Below are 15,380 nucleotides of genomic sequence, written 5' to 3'. Positions count from 1 at the left end.
ATATTTGATTTTTTGAAGGTAATTAAAGATAAAAGGAATAACAGCTCACCTTTGTTAAACTTTAAAATGTTGAAATGACCTGAAACTATTTGACTTTTTACTTTGTTTTGTTACAACTTTTCAAGGTGGCACTCTAGTACCTACCTTGTTTGTATAGTTTTACAACTTGAATGTGTATTGTTTGCATGAATGAATGTTTTGTTAAAAAGCTAAAGTGTGAAAGTTCATGGTGGGTTGAGCAAGCTTTAAAATCAGCTCTTAACAGACTCCAGAAATCTTTAGAAATGGCCCAAACATTGTTTTACAGACCCCCTTTTCGTTTTTTTCCTTCAGAAACGTGTAGTAAACATACTAATTTACCTCTTAGATATCATTATTTACTGTTATCACATTTGTTTTTGGTTAGTTTGGAAGTAAACATCGTTGTTTACCTCTAGTTGACGCTCTTATTTTGAAAGGGCGGCAGTGTGACGGATCGCGGGCGGCAGCAGAAAAGCGCGCGCGCCTGACAGTTGGAGCGCAGTAGCTCCGAACCCGCGCCGGCCGCGCGGGCTGCAGACACGCGCACGCAGGTGAGACGCGCTTTGGCTGGAGCAGCGGAGTCAAAGGAGGTTCGGGAGGAAAACCCGCATCGGTTCCGACAGAGTAAGTTTGATTGATTCGTTTCTTATTCTCAGGAGTTTTCTGCAGTTTCTGCGCTCGCGCCGTTGGCGCGCGGGAGGAGAGCTGTCAGAGGAAGAAAAAACAAATTAAAAAAATTAAATTAAGTTTAAACTTTTAGTTTTAAAATTAGAGAATGAAGGCAAAAACTCAGTTCTAGAGGTTCTGGATTTTAACCATGAATGCAATAATGATTTATGGTCTAAAATGTGTTTATTTTATTTTTTAACAAAAGTGTTAATTTGCGTGCGTATCATCTGTTTTATTCACCAATCTGCTGATTTGAATTGATTTCATTAAACCTGGCAATCTTTGTTTGATATTCCTCAACGGGAAACTGCAAAGTAATTGTATTTATTTATGTTTTGGTCATTTTTAGTGACAAAAAAAGCAGTTAAAGTAGTCTTTTGGACTGTGATAAGGACATCTAAAAGCGAAAACTGCCCCTGCTGGAGCGCACAGATCCAGAGATGAAGACAGAACCTGGAGCTGCTCACTCCTTCACCAAAAGAGACAAATATGTGTCACACACAGGTTAAATGAGATTATGTCAATTACTATCAAGTGTTTTTAAATAAAATGGGAGTCTAAGTAAAAGCTTTACATGACAGTGTAAATATATTCAAAATTAAAAGAAATAGTTGCTTTTTCTTACCTGCAAGAAGATTTTTACCCTTTAAGAGTCAATTTGTGTTTGGAGTAACGCAACAACAACCTAAAAACTATCATCATTTGTGTTTTTGACATGTTCTTGTGGAATTTTATTTTACTTATAAAGAAAATTAAGCTTTGTTTTTGAGTATTTCTTTATTCAAATAACTGTGAATTAGGAGAAGGCTAAATCATGTGGTCGGAAAAATCTCATAGGTGTGATTTAGAAGTTATTACGGCAAACCACAAGCTCCCTGCTCCGCTCCATTCTGATGCACCCACCTGTAGACAACTTTCTGTTTCCCTCGTCTGAGCGAGCATCTGGCTCAAAACTGTACGGCTGGACAGCTTCAATATTGCTTTTTTTTCCACCGATAATGTAAAGTTTGGGTTTTTAGGGGCTGTAAATCCGCATGTAAACAAATGGATGATGGGAAATGGGGGGCGGCTAACTTCACAGCAACTCAGAGGTGAATTTCCTGGCGCTCTGCAGAAACTATTTAGATTTTTTGATTTAGGCTAAAAACGGCACAATAAGGATCGGAGTGGAACTTGAACATTTGTGTCCTTTTGGCAGAAAGAGTTTTTGAAGGAGAATGCTGAAACAGATGTGTCCACTTTGACACCTTTGTGCAGTTAGAGGCTTTTCACGCACTAAATCACCGGTCTTTTATTTGCTTTTTTCGAGCCCTCGCAGCACTGTGCATATTAATCAGCTGGAGAGCAGAAAACACACCGGTTCTGCGCTGCGATAAGTCCGGAAACTGTTGGTTTGTTGATCATAAACGCACCGATTAGTGGCTGGATGCTTCGCCCAAATGACTAAAGGGAAAAAGGTTCTATGAAATGACCACACAGCATTACGTGATTCCGTCAGAAAACCAGGATTCTTGTAGAATCATGGATGACGTGAAGATGCATGACTCAAGCTTTTCTTTGGAATGTAATTCACAGAAAATAGGGTCAAATATCGTCATGTTGGTGAAGAAAATATATATTTTTCTGTATTTGTGTCTATTTTAATGAGGTTTTAGTACAGAGTGGTCATCCTTACATGGTTGAAGTCTTTCTAGAAGTTTATTGTCATTGTGTCACATTCCCTTCCTTATTGATTTACTTGTGTTTTGACACACTTTTTAATATCTGCTGGTGAAAGTGGACTTACAATTGTTATTTACAAGCATTAGGTGAGCTTCTAACCGAAGCTACAATCTTTTATTTTGTGCCTTTACACTTATAATCACTTTCTGACCTCAGCAGCTTATGTGCATGTTAGAAAATGTTCAAATGTATTTTTTATATTTTATATATTTCTAGAATTGTATCGGTCATATCTGCCTTTCATCCTAGCATTTTCAAGAGAAGCACTTTAATATCATCATCATTTTTTATAACACAATTCCAAAAAAACAGAGTATTATCCAAAGAGACAAACCTTTAACTTAATAGTCCTGATACATGTTCCTAAAATATCTCGTAATATTTTTAAAAAGATTTCTGTAGGGATTAGTGGACCACTGAAAGGTACGCCTGTTTTTCCTTTGAAACAACTAATCCTGTTTCTTGATTTATTTAATGTAAGTGTCATCATCGGTGCATAGGAGAGTCTTATACAACAAATACAGTTTTATTCCCACTGATCAGCCTAAAATCACAGGGATTCATTTTTAAAATGTTTTTTTTTTTTTTTTTCCAAATACCGAAAAGTCACCAGTTTGAGAAAAACTTGGCACATTTCAGGTAAGGTGTGAATCAAATTCACACACAGCTTTCATCTTCACTGACTGCAAAATGTAGCATAGCAACAGTACAAGATTTTTAAAGCTTTGCTGCAGTTGGAAAATTGGCTTGGTAAACTTTTTGTTCACATTTAGACATAAAAAAGTTACCTGTAGATATGACCTCTGACTTTTGATTAAACCTATGGAGCTGCACTTTAATCTATTCAATCAAAGCACATGAACTATCCATCCATCCATCCATCCATTCATCCATCTTCACGTCAGCCAAGAGACGTTGTCTCTTCAGGGGGCTTAGATCATTGCCTGGTGGGCCATGCCTGGAACACCTCCTAGGAAGGCATTCAGGAGGCATCTGAGCCAGATACCCAAGCCATGTTCACTTGCTTTTCTCCATGTGGAGATCTACTCTGGGTTCCCTCTGACTGACCAAGCAGCTTGCTCTTATCTGTAAGGGAGCACTCAGCCACTCAAACTTGGTGTTGCCAACCGTCATCCCACCTGCATCACACTTTGCCGCAAACTTGCACAACACAGTACACTCTGGAAGTCTTGGCTGAATTAAATCAATGGGACAATATCCTCTGTAAAGAGCTGAGAGGAAAGAGAGCATAGAGGCACCCAAAGTAGACCCCTGACTTCCAGCTTCTGGTTAGGTCATGTAAGTCTGCCATAAAATTTATGACCAGAACCTGTGATAGAAGGCAGGCCTGAGCTGGGAACAGGTCTGAATATCTACCAGCTATGTGGACAAAGTTTTTGCTTTCATCACACAGGGACCAGATGGTCCTCGGAAAAGCCTCCCCTGACCCCATACTCATGGAAAATCTTCCACGGGACACCACGGGAGACACGGTCAAATACCTTCTCCAAATCCACAAAACACATGATAACTAAAATAAATGTAGCACCTGAATGCTGAGAAAATGGACAGCCCAGAAACAAGTCAGGACAAGGCAGGTTACTATTAAGGATACATTAATCAATTTGGATGGCAGACGTAAAGTAGAATCTTTCTTTTCTTGAAGGAGGCAGTGGAGGAAGGCTTGCATGTTGTGGAAGAGTCTGTATAAGTTTGTAGTCAAACAGGAACACACAGTAGAGGTCCACAGAGAGCGGTAGAACATAAAAAGGCTGGTGGACAACGTTCGAACTCTTGAGGACATGAACTGGATCAATTAACAGGGACATTCACATGAGCCTGGTCGAGGACAGAAACTTTATCAGCAATGGGGAGACTAAAGATAACTCGTGTAACCGAGGACAAGGCATAGACATGGTCAGAGAGGTAGCTGGGTAAGAAACATGAACTTAAAAGAAGATTGCTGGAACGAGTAAACACACTACTATGCAATGTCAACTAGAGAGAGAGACTGGAAGGAGTAAATATATCCATTAGAACACAGGTGAGATATTGAACTCAATAATGATTGATGAGGAATGGCAAGTACACATGATGCACTTTCACAAACCCTCAAGCCCCCTGTGGAAAGTGTAGAGCTGGTCCACTGTTTCACTACCAGGATGGCAACTTCCTGTTCCTGTCAAGACAGAAACAACTTCCTGAATCCAAAGTTGGACTATCAGGTGGGCTCTCCTTTCTATGTACTCTGGAACTGACTTTCATGGGGAGGCTGAGAAGTGTGATTCTCTAGTAGTTAGAACACAAAGAGAACCACCACCGCAGTCTGCCAATCCAGTGGTACTGTCCCCAACTGCCAAGCAATGCTGCAGAAACGTGTCAGCCAAGACTTAATGTACTTGGGGTGAACTTAACTAACCTTCCCCAAAGAGGTGAGTGAAGGGGGACTGGGTGTTCTCAGGTAGTCGGTATATTACTGACTTAAGCTCGGGTGATGGACAACCATATCTCTGAGTCCTCAGCCTCTGCTTCCCTAACAGAAGGCTTGTCAACATGGTTAGGGAGTCCCTCGTAGTATTCCTTCTATTTCATCTTCAGTCAAATTCAACAACTCCCCACGCACACCAAAAATGATGCCTGCAGAAAACTGCTTCCCCTTCCTGAGGCTCAGAAAGTTTTCCAAAACCTGCTTATAAAATACTCATCTTTAATTTAAAGACCCACTCAAATGAAAATAATACATTTTTTGTGTTTTTAACATGTTCTTGTAGCCTTTTTCTCATAATAGAGGACCTGTACAAAAGAATTGAAGACTAAAACTGTGTTTCTGAGTATTTCTTAATTCAAATCGAAAACAGGATGCAAGAAAAGGCTCAGACTAATGATGCAGTCACTGAAATGGAGATCTCAAAGTTACTCTTCTCCACTTCTCCGCTCCCTTGCCTGCACCCTGGTCCGTTCATGCTTACCCCTGGCTCACACGGCTTGCGCTGAAGCTCAGGTGTGATGTGGGAGTGGTTTAGCTACAGCCAATGACTCATATTAGCTACAGGTTAGCTACAGCCACAGGCTCTGCTGCAGACCTCGCAAAACTCCAAACTCATACATTCACGCTAATCTCCGCCTTTGTTCGCTGCTGTTCAGCAACATCGCCCTGCAAAACTTTGAACCAAACGAAACGGATTCGCAGCGGCACAGAGGCCTGACCGCAGGACATGAACGCCCTGCAGTGGAATTTCCTCTCACACTTTTAAAGATACGTAAAGACTACTGCGCTCGCATTGGAGCTGTAACGCTAGTGGTGTGGCTAAAAATGCATAATAATAATTAAAAGACTACTGGGAACGATTTTACAAAAGAAAAAAATATAGTTGAAATGGAACTTTAATGAACATAAAACCATTTCAAAGCCATTACCAAACTGAAAGCAAAAGTTTAATTTTACACTACTAATGTTGGTGTAGAAAGTGTACAAAGTTTACAGAAAATTTACTCTGATGTAGAGGCACGAAATGTGATGCACATATTTTTTAGGCCAAAATGTGAGAAAAACTAAAAGGTTGCAATGGACCACCAACTTTGGAGATGATCCAAACACAAAGTTGCTTCTTCTTATATTTATTGTAGGTCTGGTGAGTTTCAGGTTTAAATACAAGTAAAAGTTATCACCAAGTAAAAGTTTCTTTCAGCCGGAAGTCAAAATAGTTCAAAAGTCCAGTTCTTTATTCACATAGAGATTTATTTACAAGTTCAGAGCTTTCTTCAAAGGGAGATTTTCCAGTACTGTCACAGGTAAAATGTCGGATTTATAAAATTAGGAAATTGACTTTCAAATATCTTGAAGTATATAAGCAAATATATAATCTCTTATCCTTTTAGCCACAGTAAATATCTGATCCCCTGATTCCCAGAGTTATTGTATTTTACAAAGCACCATGTAAGCATAATAATCTGATGAAGAGAGATATGTGATCATGAGAAATGGCCGGTTTTGTGGATATGTAAACAGACTTATTGAAATGTTAAAGAGTGGCTTTAGCTGTAATAAATAGAAAACAGAATGGCTGGGGGAAGGTCAGGCTGCAGTGAAGGTAAGAACCTTGCAGCTTGAGAAGAAAAACACAAATATTTGTGTGAGGTCCATACATTAACCTGCTGCCTCCTCCCCATTTATTTCCCATGTGAGCTCCAGTGTCGCAGCAGTCAGTCAGTGTTGTCAAGAAGCTGCAATCTTCTAACTGTTGGTCAGAAATGAAAAATAAAATCACCTCAAAGACATGTGGGATGAAATAGAGAGTGGGCTTTGTGTGACTGATGGCAGAATAGTGAGACTAGATTACCTTTCATTTCACATCCAACTCAATTTATTAAAGGCAGCCTTCTGGAGAAGAGGACTCGACGTATGGAGCTTCACTGTGTTGCACATTGGTTAATAAATCTTTAGCCACATAAAAACCCACAAAACTAAAGTCAGGAGTCTTTAATTAAGAAACACTTTGTTCTTCCAGCAACCTAAAATCCCTCACAGGCACTTTGAATTTTGAGAATTATTTGTAAAATGTTCCTTTTCTGCAGTTGGGGTGTTAAAAGAATGAAATGGCTTTTACCTTTTCAGATGTGCACACAGGCAGCACTGTGAACTTGAGCATTGCAATGGAAGAAATAATTACGCTTTTCTGGCTTTGGCAAGTTGGAAATGCATTGTTTAAATGCATAATGTGCAGTTATATATATGAATAAAGAAAAAAATACCCAGAAATGAAAATTTAAGCTGAATTTTCTTAATTTATGTCCTCCATACTAACAAAAATGCCACAGGAACATGTAACGCTGCATTCACGCTGAATGCGATGCGTGTGACAAATTTGTGTGCCCCGCCCCTCTTTAGCAGCGCTGCTCACCAGAAGCTACCAGCTAATGTTTTTAGCAGTGTTTGTGGATTTCTCACCTAAAATGTATGGAAGACAGATAATGTTGAGAAATCAGATTAACTCTTTGTAAATAGTTACATTATGTCTACATGTCTTGGTTCAAGAGATCATTTTGAGATTCTGGTAGCAAGTTCACTCTCATTCTGGGGGCTGTTTTCTATGACAGCCGCTTCTGCAGTGTCTCTGTGTCTCTGTGACTGAGTTTGAAGGCTCACCGTCTCAAATTGGATTAATATTCTACCTGCTGATCTACTCGCTGACTTCGTGACATGCCCAAAGCTGAGTTCCTGATTGGCAGATGTGATGTGGCGACCTGCTAAAATTGAGATATCTGAACTCTGGCCGTGTGGCTCAAGTCTTTCTGCTGCCAGATCGCCGCGCCACCCCCTTCACTCAAATTGTGCCACTGGACTTCATATCGCCTCAATTCGCTGCTTTTCTTATCTTTGGAATTCATTTGAATTACATAAATTATGTAAATGATTAAAGAGTTACGGTAATTCCAATACTGGAGCTAAAAATCTGGTGTTATAGGTCAGAGACCCCTGACCTATTAATGAGAAAAAAAAGGGTCATCAATAGTTTCCCAAATAATTTAAAAGCCCAAAAAAGGAGAAAAAACTTTCAAACAAGACTTCCTCCTGCTGACCCCAAACTGTTATTAGGGTTCCCTTGTTTATCGTGGGGGTTAAAAATAACCTGCAATAGGTAAAATCAGTGAAGGATTATTGATATTTTAAGGCCGTAAAACTTCTCAATAAATACTTTATCCACTTTTCTCAAGCAGACACTTTCACATTTTCCTCTCTTGTTTGAACTCTCAAAGTTCAAACCTTCATAAGTCCAGTATTAAAGACTGAAAACAAAGATCTGTTCATGATGGAAAAGTTATGTCGATTTGGCAAACTTAAGGCATTCTGTACAGAAGACATGGCACGGGGAAGATTGGTTGACAATGCCAACAGCCAATAAAGACGCATAACACAGATTCGATGTGAAAATAATACATTAAAAAGAAATAAAGCATAGAAAGCTGAAGTAAAATGAAATTGATGGAACAGCGAGACCGCAAAAGCTGAACCACAATATAGTGAAGGACCATCATATCGGATAATTACTGGTCAGAAAATAATTGAAGTTTTCCCTTTTGGACCAACATTCTGAAGTGTCATAGCTGCGGTTTGACAGACACACGAGCCACAGGATCCTCGGGTTGTTGGTAAACCTGGTTTCTCTCAGCTGCAGATCTGCTGGATTGTTGGAGTTTACTCAGAGTGATTGAGTGAGAAGTGGCTCTGTGAATGGAAACTGTTGATGAGAAAGCTCATTGTGAGTGTGTGCAGACCGCCTGGAGCTGAGAGAATGTCAATAACAGCCAATCATCATTTGAATGTCACAGCCCGGCTGAGTGCCGTGGAGGACTGCGTGCAATCCTGAAGCTGCAGCTTCCTGCAGAGGAACACACCAAGTTACAAAGCAAAAGCTGTTTTACACTGCTCTTTTGAACATGACATGATACCTTTTTGGGGGGTGGCTTTCAAGGAGCACTGGTAACATAAATGTGTAGATAAGAAATCCATCTACCGACCCATTAACTTCTACTTATCCACATTTAGGTTGAACTGTAAACAAAGCAAAGAGATCCATTCCTGTGTTTACCTCCTCCTGCAATAATACTGAAACCAGACCATCTGAGAGCTTTACTCTGTCAAGCGTATGTTGATGATAGAGCCTCCTTCTGATGTGATGAGCAATAACGCCTCACCAGGAAGGCGTCCAGGAAGCAGCATGAGATGCTCAAACCCCTTTAGTGAGATCTTCTCTTTGTGGAACCTTCCCCGCATGACTGATCTTCTCATTTTATCTATAAAGACGAGTCCAGTCACCCTTCAAAGGAAGCTTATTGCAGCCACTTCAGTTTGTGAGCATAAATGAAGGAGCTGTCAGTAATGTTTCATCCGCCCAGGCTGTCAGGGCTAAAGGTTACTAACTTAGAGTTGATATCTGTAGCTGCATTTCCATATGCACAAAATGTTATAAAAATCCTAGAAATGTCAAAAAAACACAATTACACTGTTTCCATTAAATCATAATTATGCAAATAAGCACAAACCAACTCATGCGATAAGTCGACAGATGTGAACAATACCTTGATTTACAGCAGATAAATTCAAATTTCTGTCACGGCACTAGCGCTCATCTATCAAAGGAGACGTCAGCGTCGTATTCAGGCCATGAAGCAGCAAGCTACATGAGAGTGGCTACGGATGAAGCAATTTTGTAAAATAGTGGTTTATGATTTTACAGAGGAGCTGTGGATCCAACAATTCTGAATGACATACTCAACTTTTGATGAGCTGTGTGATGCTGTGGTAACTGTTGTGCAGTGTAGTATCTGGTTCTTGGTCACATGACCCGTTTAATTAGATAAAGGTTTTTCCATTGCAGTTTTGCAAAATATCTCTTTTTGATAAACCTCAAAAACCACCTCCTCCAAGTTTAAAAACTTGTTTACGATAAATTAGTTTTTTTCTAAAAGTTCCCATTAGACAAATTTATGAATGAAAAATCCAAAATTTCATAGTCAATGGAAATGCAGCTATTGATAAATATTGTTGTATTTGTGAACTGGAATGAGTGACCCTGTCCGGGCCCAGCCAGTCATGTCCTCCTCCGACCACCAGCAGGGGTCCTCACCTTAGTACTAACTGCATCTGTCATCCTCTTGTACTCCAATTCCCATCATGCATCAGCCACCATTTTCCTGTCACCACCAGCTGTTCTTCTCCATCATCAGTGCTATATATATTCCTGTTCCTCACTCTGCTCCCTGCAAAGTCTTGTTTTGCTGCTCTGTGCATTCAGTCTGAGCATTCTTCCTTTTGCCTGCCTATCTATGACTCTCGCCTGTTTTCTCGTCTTGCGCCTCACTCCAGTGTTTGACCCTGGCCTGTTTTCTGACTACGTTTTGCCTTGTCCTTACTTGTGTTGCTATTGCTATTAAAGTCAAGTTGCATGTAGATCCACTCGCCTCAGTTCGATGCTTACAGACCCCTCGTCCATGGTGTTCCAAATAGGAAGTACCCGCTGGTCCCAAAAAATTAAAATCCAATTGTCTTCCATTCAGGAATAATCAGCTATTACTCAAGTTATCATATTTGCCAGAATAACCATTCTTAATGTGAACTTTTTTTTTTAATCAAACCTGATCTAGCTTTTCCAAAATTTATTTTTTCACATTTTTTTCTTTATCGCAAGTTATTCAAGTTCTAAATCGGCCAATCAGATGCCTCAATTAAAGTAGGCAGCTTCATGTTGAAAGTTCAAAACGTTTGATTGATAGATTCTCCCAAACCACGTTTAAGTGGTAGAGATGTGGACCTCCAACAAGCTCACTCCTGATTGGCGAGATTGGTTGCCATAGAAACATTGACTCAGACCAACTCGGCCCAATCACTGACGTTTTCTGGCTCCAACATGGTGATGTCTGTAGAGAAAAAAAAGAAGCTATTATTTTGGTGGAATTAAACCATTTTCCATTGATGACATCACTCTCACATACAATCAATGGACATGTATATAGACATTTTCATGGTAAATATGCTATAATTTAATATAGTGGATAGTTATTAATGACTTTAAAAGCTTTAAAAGGATTGACATGTCGCCGTTTATACTGTTTCTTATGTAGGTCACAGCAAAATATACTGAGAACATTTCATATTTCCCTATTTTAAACTGTTAAGAGCGTCTTTGACGAAATTGATTGAAGGGGGCGGCTTTAATATTCTGCACAGTCAACACTGCCTCCTCGCCGTTATCAGCAGCTGTCACTACAATACTGAAGGACACCAACTGTAGAGAATCAGACGTATGTGTCTGTCAATTATTGCACAATAAAGTGGAGAGTATAGAATCATATATTTCTCTTTCTATGGTGGACTCTTGGGAACAAATCCAGATAAAAATGTGACAACAAGTGGATCTCACACAAACCCACACGATGTGAAGTTTTTTGCTTCAATCTTATCATGTTTTTTACTTTCTTGTACTTTTGGTAGATTCTGTAGTTTCTCAACTTGTGAAATGTCTGAGCTGAGTCTCCCAAACAAAACCTTTTTTCTGGTGTTCCTCTTCTGTTCGTGGCACATTTTTTCTTTCTCTGCTGACATCTTTCATTATCTGCATCCTGATCGGCTGAGCAAAGCTGCATCTGAATGTCAGCATATCCAACACTCACACAAACCTGACTGCAGTTTGGTTTCTCCTAAAGAATTACCTGCATGGAAGCACAGCTTTATTAATCTGAAAATGTTCCACACTGAAATCCAGTTTCATAAAAGGGGCCCCAGATGCCTCAAACTGGACTGTTCCAGCACTTCTGTCGGTAATGGTTAATCACAGATTCTTGACAGATCTCAACACCCACAGAAAACAAGTCCAACTTACCACCATCAATCCTTTCCTGTTCGTAATGGTGCTGAAAAGCCATTACCAGCAGGGATCACACACTCTTGGAACAGCTCCCACAGAAAAAGGCCAACTGCTTCCCCCAAAACATCCCTTCGGACAAATCTGCCAGAATGGGCTTCTTCTCTGCAGATGAGAAATCTGCAAAACTAATTTGGTAATCACAGTTTCAAAGTGTTTATGCATTTAGGAATGTTTTTCATGGATTCGTAACTTCATATGCTAACTAAAATTTGTAGACAAATTACTTCCAACACCTTTAAAGGCCTTTGTTATCCTATTAGAAAGGAAGCAGCCCAAGAGTTAACTCTGCCGCACGAAAGTGACAGTTTGACAAACTGACTTTATGTGCAAATCAATTATCCAGTCAGCGCTGATCTTTCTGTGAGGCAGCCTTGTTTTTATAAAATGAGCAGTCAGTGTTTTGCCATTGATTAGAATTCATTTCAACCTGACAATTTTAACACCTTTTTAACAAATTTAAAATTATTCCCAGTGGCCTTTAAACTAGGAGTATGCTGTTTTTATTTATTTTAGTAAACCCTTATTTAACCAATAATTAAAAAGATCATTTCCAAGAGAGTCCTGGCCAACAGGCAGCAATTTGTAAAGCAAAAGTACACAAAACAGACAATAGTACAAGTGAAGTTCATGAAAAATGTCTAGATTTATAAATAACACTTACATTTTAATGAACCAAAATCAAAGCAGTCACATTATTGCAAAAGTCATTTTATGGGTTGGTTTCTGCAGAGCGACAGGAGTTTATTAGAATTTCGCCTCTGAGTTGTGGGCGGGACTGTTGGTGCGGACTCAGAACACACGCAGAAATGCAATTTTAAAGAATGATTCCAATGAAAACTTTGTTTTTGGTGTTTTTAATATGTTTTTGTTGCATTTTTGTCATGATGGAGGACATAAAAAAGGAAATAAAAATTAAAACTTTGTATTGAAATCATAGTGTATCATTAGCAAATGGGAAAAAAAATGCTTTCTGTGGCTATGACTGCTACAGTCGGTCACGAGCTTCCTGCTACTTGTAGACTAATTGGTCAAAATATGTCTTTGCTTTCCTCATCTGAGCAGACATCTGACTCAAATCTGTACGGCTGGATAAATCCAATATAACTCAGGATTTTTGTTGCATCCTTAGGGTTGTGAGGGGCTGTAAGCTAGCTGGAGAAAGTGTAAACAAATGGGAAATGAGGGCAGGCTTACCAACAGTCCCACCTGCAACTCAGAGGTGAATTTCTAATGAACTCCTGCCGCTCTACAGAAACTATGTCCAAGAAACCCCCTCAGGTTTTTGATTTTGTCTTAAAAATAGTAGAATCATAATTAAAAGACCACTAGGAACGATTTAAAATACATCAAAATGGGACTTTAAGCTTAATTTCATTTATATATGTAGTCCCTCATCAGTAAAAGGTCGCAAGAAATGTTAAAAACACCAAAAACACAATTGTCATCATAAGGGGTCTTAAATTTTTTTTTTGTTTACCATCAAAAAATATCTCCAAACAAACTAGTGGTGAAGATTCTGGTGATGCTCAATATTTTTTCTCAGTTCTTGCTAAGCTTACTAAAGGGTAAAAACTGCAAATATAAAGTAAAACATTTATTCTAGTTACTATTAAATCATTCTGCTCAAGCCTTTGTTGATGCAATAAGCTGTAAAATGAAGCAGAAACTTTTATTTTTTTTAAAAATTAGGTTTGTGCTGAACAATAATTTCATATGAGGACAAGGAATTCCTGCTTTTTTGTATTTTTTATACTTGATTTTCTAAAAACATTTTCTATTTCCAGGTGACTCAGATTTTGGAGGTCTTCACACATCTTTGCTGGTCAGAAGAACAGCAGCGAGCCGACGGGACCTGAAATGAACGACGGAAAAAAACTAGAACAAAAGGATGGTTCTTAAACTTTTTTCTTTTAAGTGATCACTTTAATAACTGGCTTCAAGTAAGAATTCTAAATGAAGAAGAAGAAACATGGCGGCCTTTTGGAATCACGGCTCCCATCCCTCATCTCTGAACCCTATGATCTCCTCTGATTAACACACCAGCAGCTTTCTGCAGACATGACCGACAACGTCAGCTCCAGGATGGACACGCCCACCAACATCTCTCTGAGCTCCAGCGTCCCCATCTCTGATTCTCTGGAGTACAAGACTGTGTCGGTGTTCCTAGTCTTACTGGTGTGTGGAGTGGGAATCATTGGCAACATCATGGTGGTCCTTGTGGTCTTCACCACCCGGCACATGAGGACGCCCACCAACTGTTACCTGGTGAGCCTGGCAATAGCCGACCTGACAGTTCTGGTGGCGGCGGGGCTTCCAAACGTGTCTGACAGTCTGACCGGCACGTGGATTTTTGGACAAGCCGGGTGCTTGGGAATTACCTACCTTCAGTATTTGGGAATCAACGTGTCGTCCTGTTCCATCACTGCGTTCACCGTGGAAAGGTGAGAGCATTTCTCCTTCCAGGTGGCTCAGACTGTTTAGATTCACCATAGAAATACCTTAAAGGGGAAAAGTCATGTTGTCAATGCTTAGTAGAATAACAAATGGAGCTAATGACACTGATGTATTTAAAGATGTGTGAAAAAACAGCTACGAACTGTAAGGTTTTATTTGACTGAATATGAGTCACGATTTGGTCCTTATTACCTTTTTCTTGAATATACAAATCAGCAAAAAATGGAAATACTTACCAGTCCATCTTTAGAGCCCACTGAATGCCTGGATTTAGCCAGCCCCACTATGGCTGTGCTGAGAATTTTGGGGTGCCATAACCCTCAGAGGCCTTAAAATGCTTAGAAAGCCATTCTATCATCATATCAGTTCATCTATCCTGACATCTATCCTCTCCTTGATCTGTGTGATATGTCTATAAAGTTTTATGTTGAATGTTCTTCCTGACACTCCTCTTTGCATGTACCGGGTTTGAGATCGGCACTGGTTTGTGCTCTGTAGAGAGTGCATTTGTCTTTTTTTTCTTCCTTTTGTCTGTCTATTTGTCCATCTGTCTGTCAGTCACGCCTGGTTCACACCGGACGTGGAAGCGCTGCGAAACGGTGCGGAACAGAGGCCGCTTCCATTCGCCGCCTTTGTTAACCTATGGTGAAGTTCACACCAGCTGAGAAGCGCCATGGTCCTTCGTGGAAGGCTCACGCCGTGCAGCGATCGTTTTGGTGTCTCGCCTGTTTTTTACACAAGCCGCAAGCAATCTGCATCAATCTAGGCAGGTAGTTGGGCCATGACACAAGAAAATTTGGTCAATTTTCAAAATATGACCAATTTTTCACAATAAAATACCACTATTGACAAATGCAATTATTTTTATTTATCTAAAGAGACTATAGAGATAAAAATCAGGGGGGTAGGGTGTCTTATCATGGCAAAAGAAAGCTCTAAATAACCACAGCTGAGCAGAAATGCTTGTCGACCGTTGCGGAAAAATACGTCTCTGGTGTGAACTGGAGGGTAAGTGGATACTGTGCGGACACCGCCCGCATACTGCTTCGCAGTGTGAACCAAGTATTTTTTTGTCTTTTGTTTTATTTT

The 15,380-nt window shown here is 39.8% G+C and overlaps 1 protein-coding gene across 1 annotated transcript in view; it reads left to right on the top strand.

The window, feature by feature from the left end:
• Positions 1-323: 323 nt before the first annotated feature.
• trhr2 (thyrotropin releasing hormone receptor 2) overlaps positions 324-15,380 on the top strand; it is a 37,731-nt gene continuing 22,674 nt past the window's right edge. The window contains exons 1-2 of the mRNA XM_024281002.2: positions 324-645; positions 13,622-14,278. Coding sequence (XP_024136770.1) covers positions 13,896-14,278 — 383 coding nt within the window. The 5' untranslated portion in view covers positions 324-645; positions 13,622-13,895. The remainder of the gene's footprint in view (positions 646-13,621; positions 14,279-15,380) is intronic.

This window comes from Oryzias melastigma, linkage group LG6 (genome assembly GCF_002922805.2).
Source record: "Oryzias melastigma strain HK-1 linkage group LG6, ASM292280v2, whole genome shotgun sequence".
NCBI lineage: Eukaryota > Metazoa > Chordata > Actinopteri > Beloniformes > Adrianichthyidae > Oryzias > Oryzias melastigma.
Note: the sequence above shows the minus strand (reverse complement) of the source record. Positions and strands in the feature narration are given on the sequence as shown.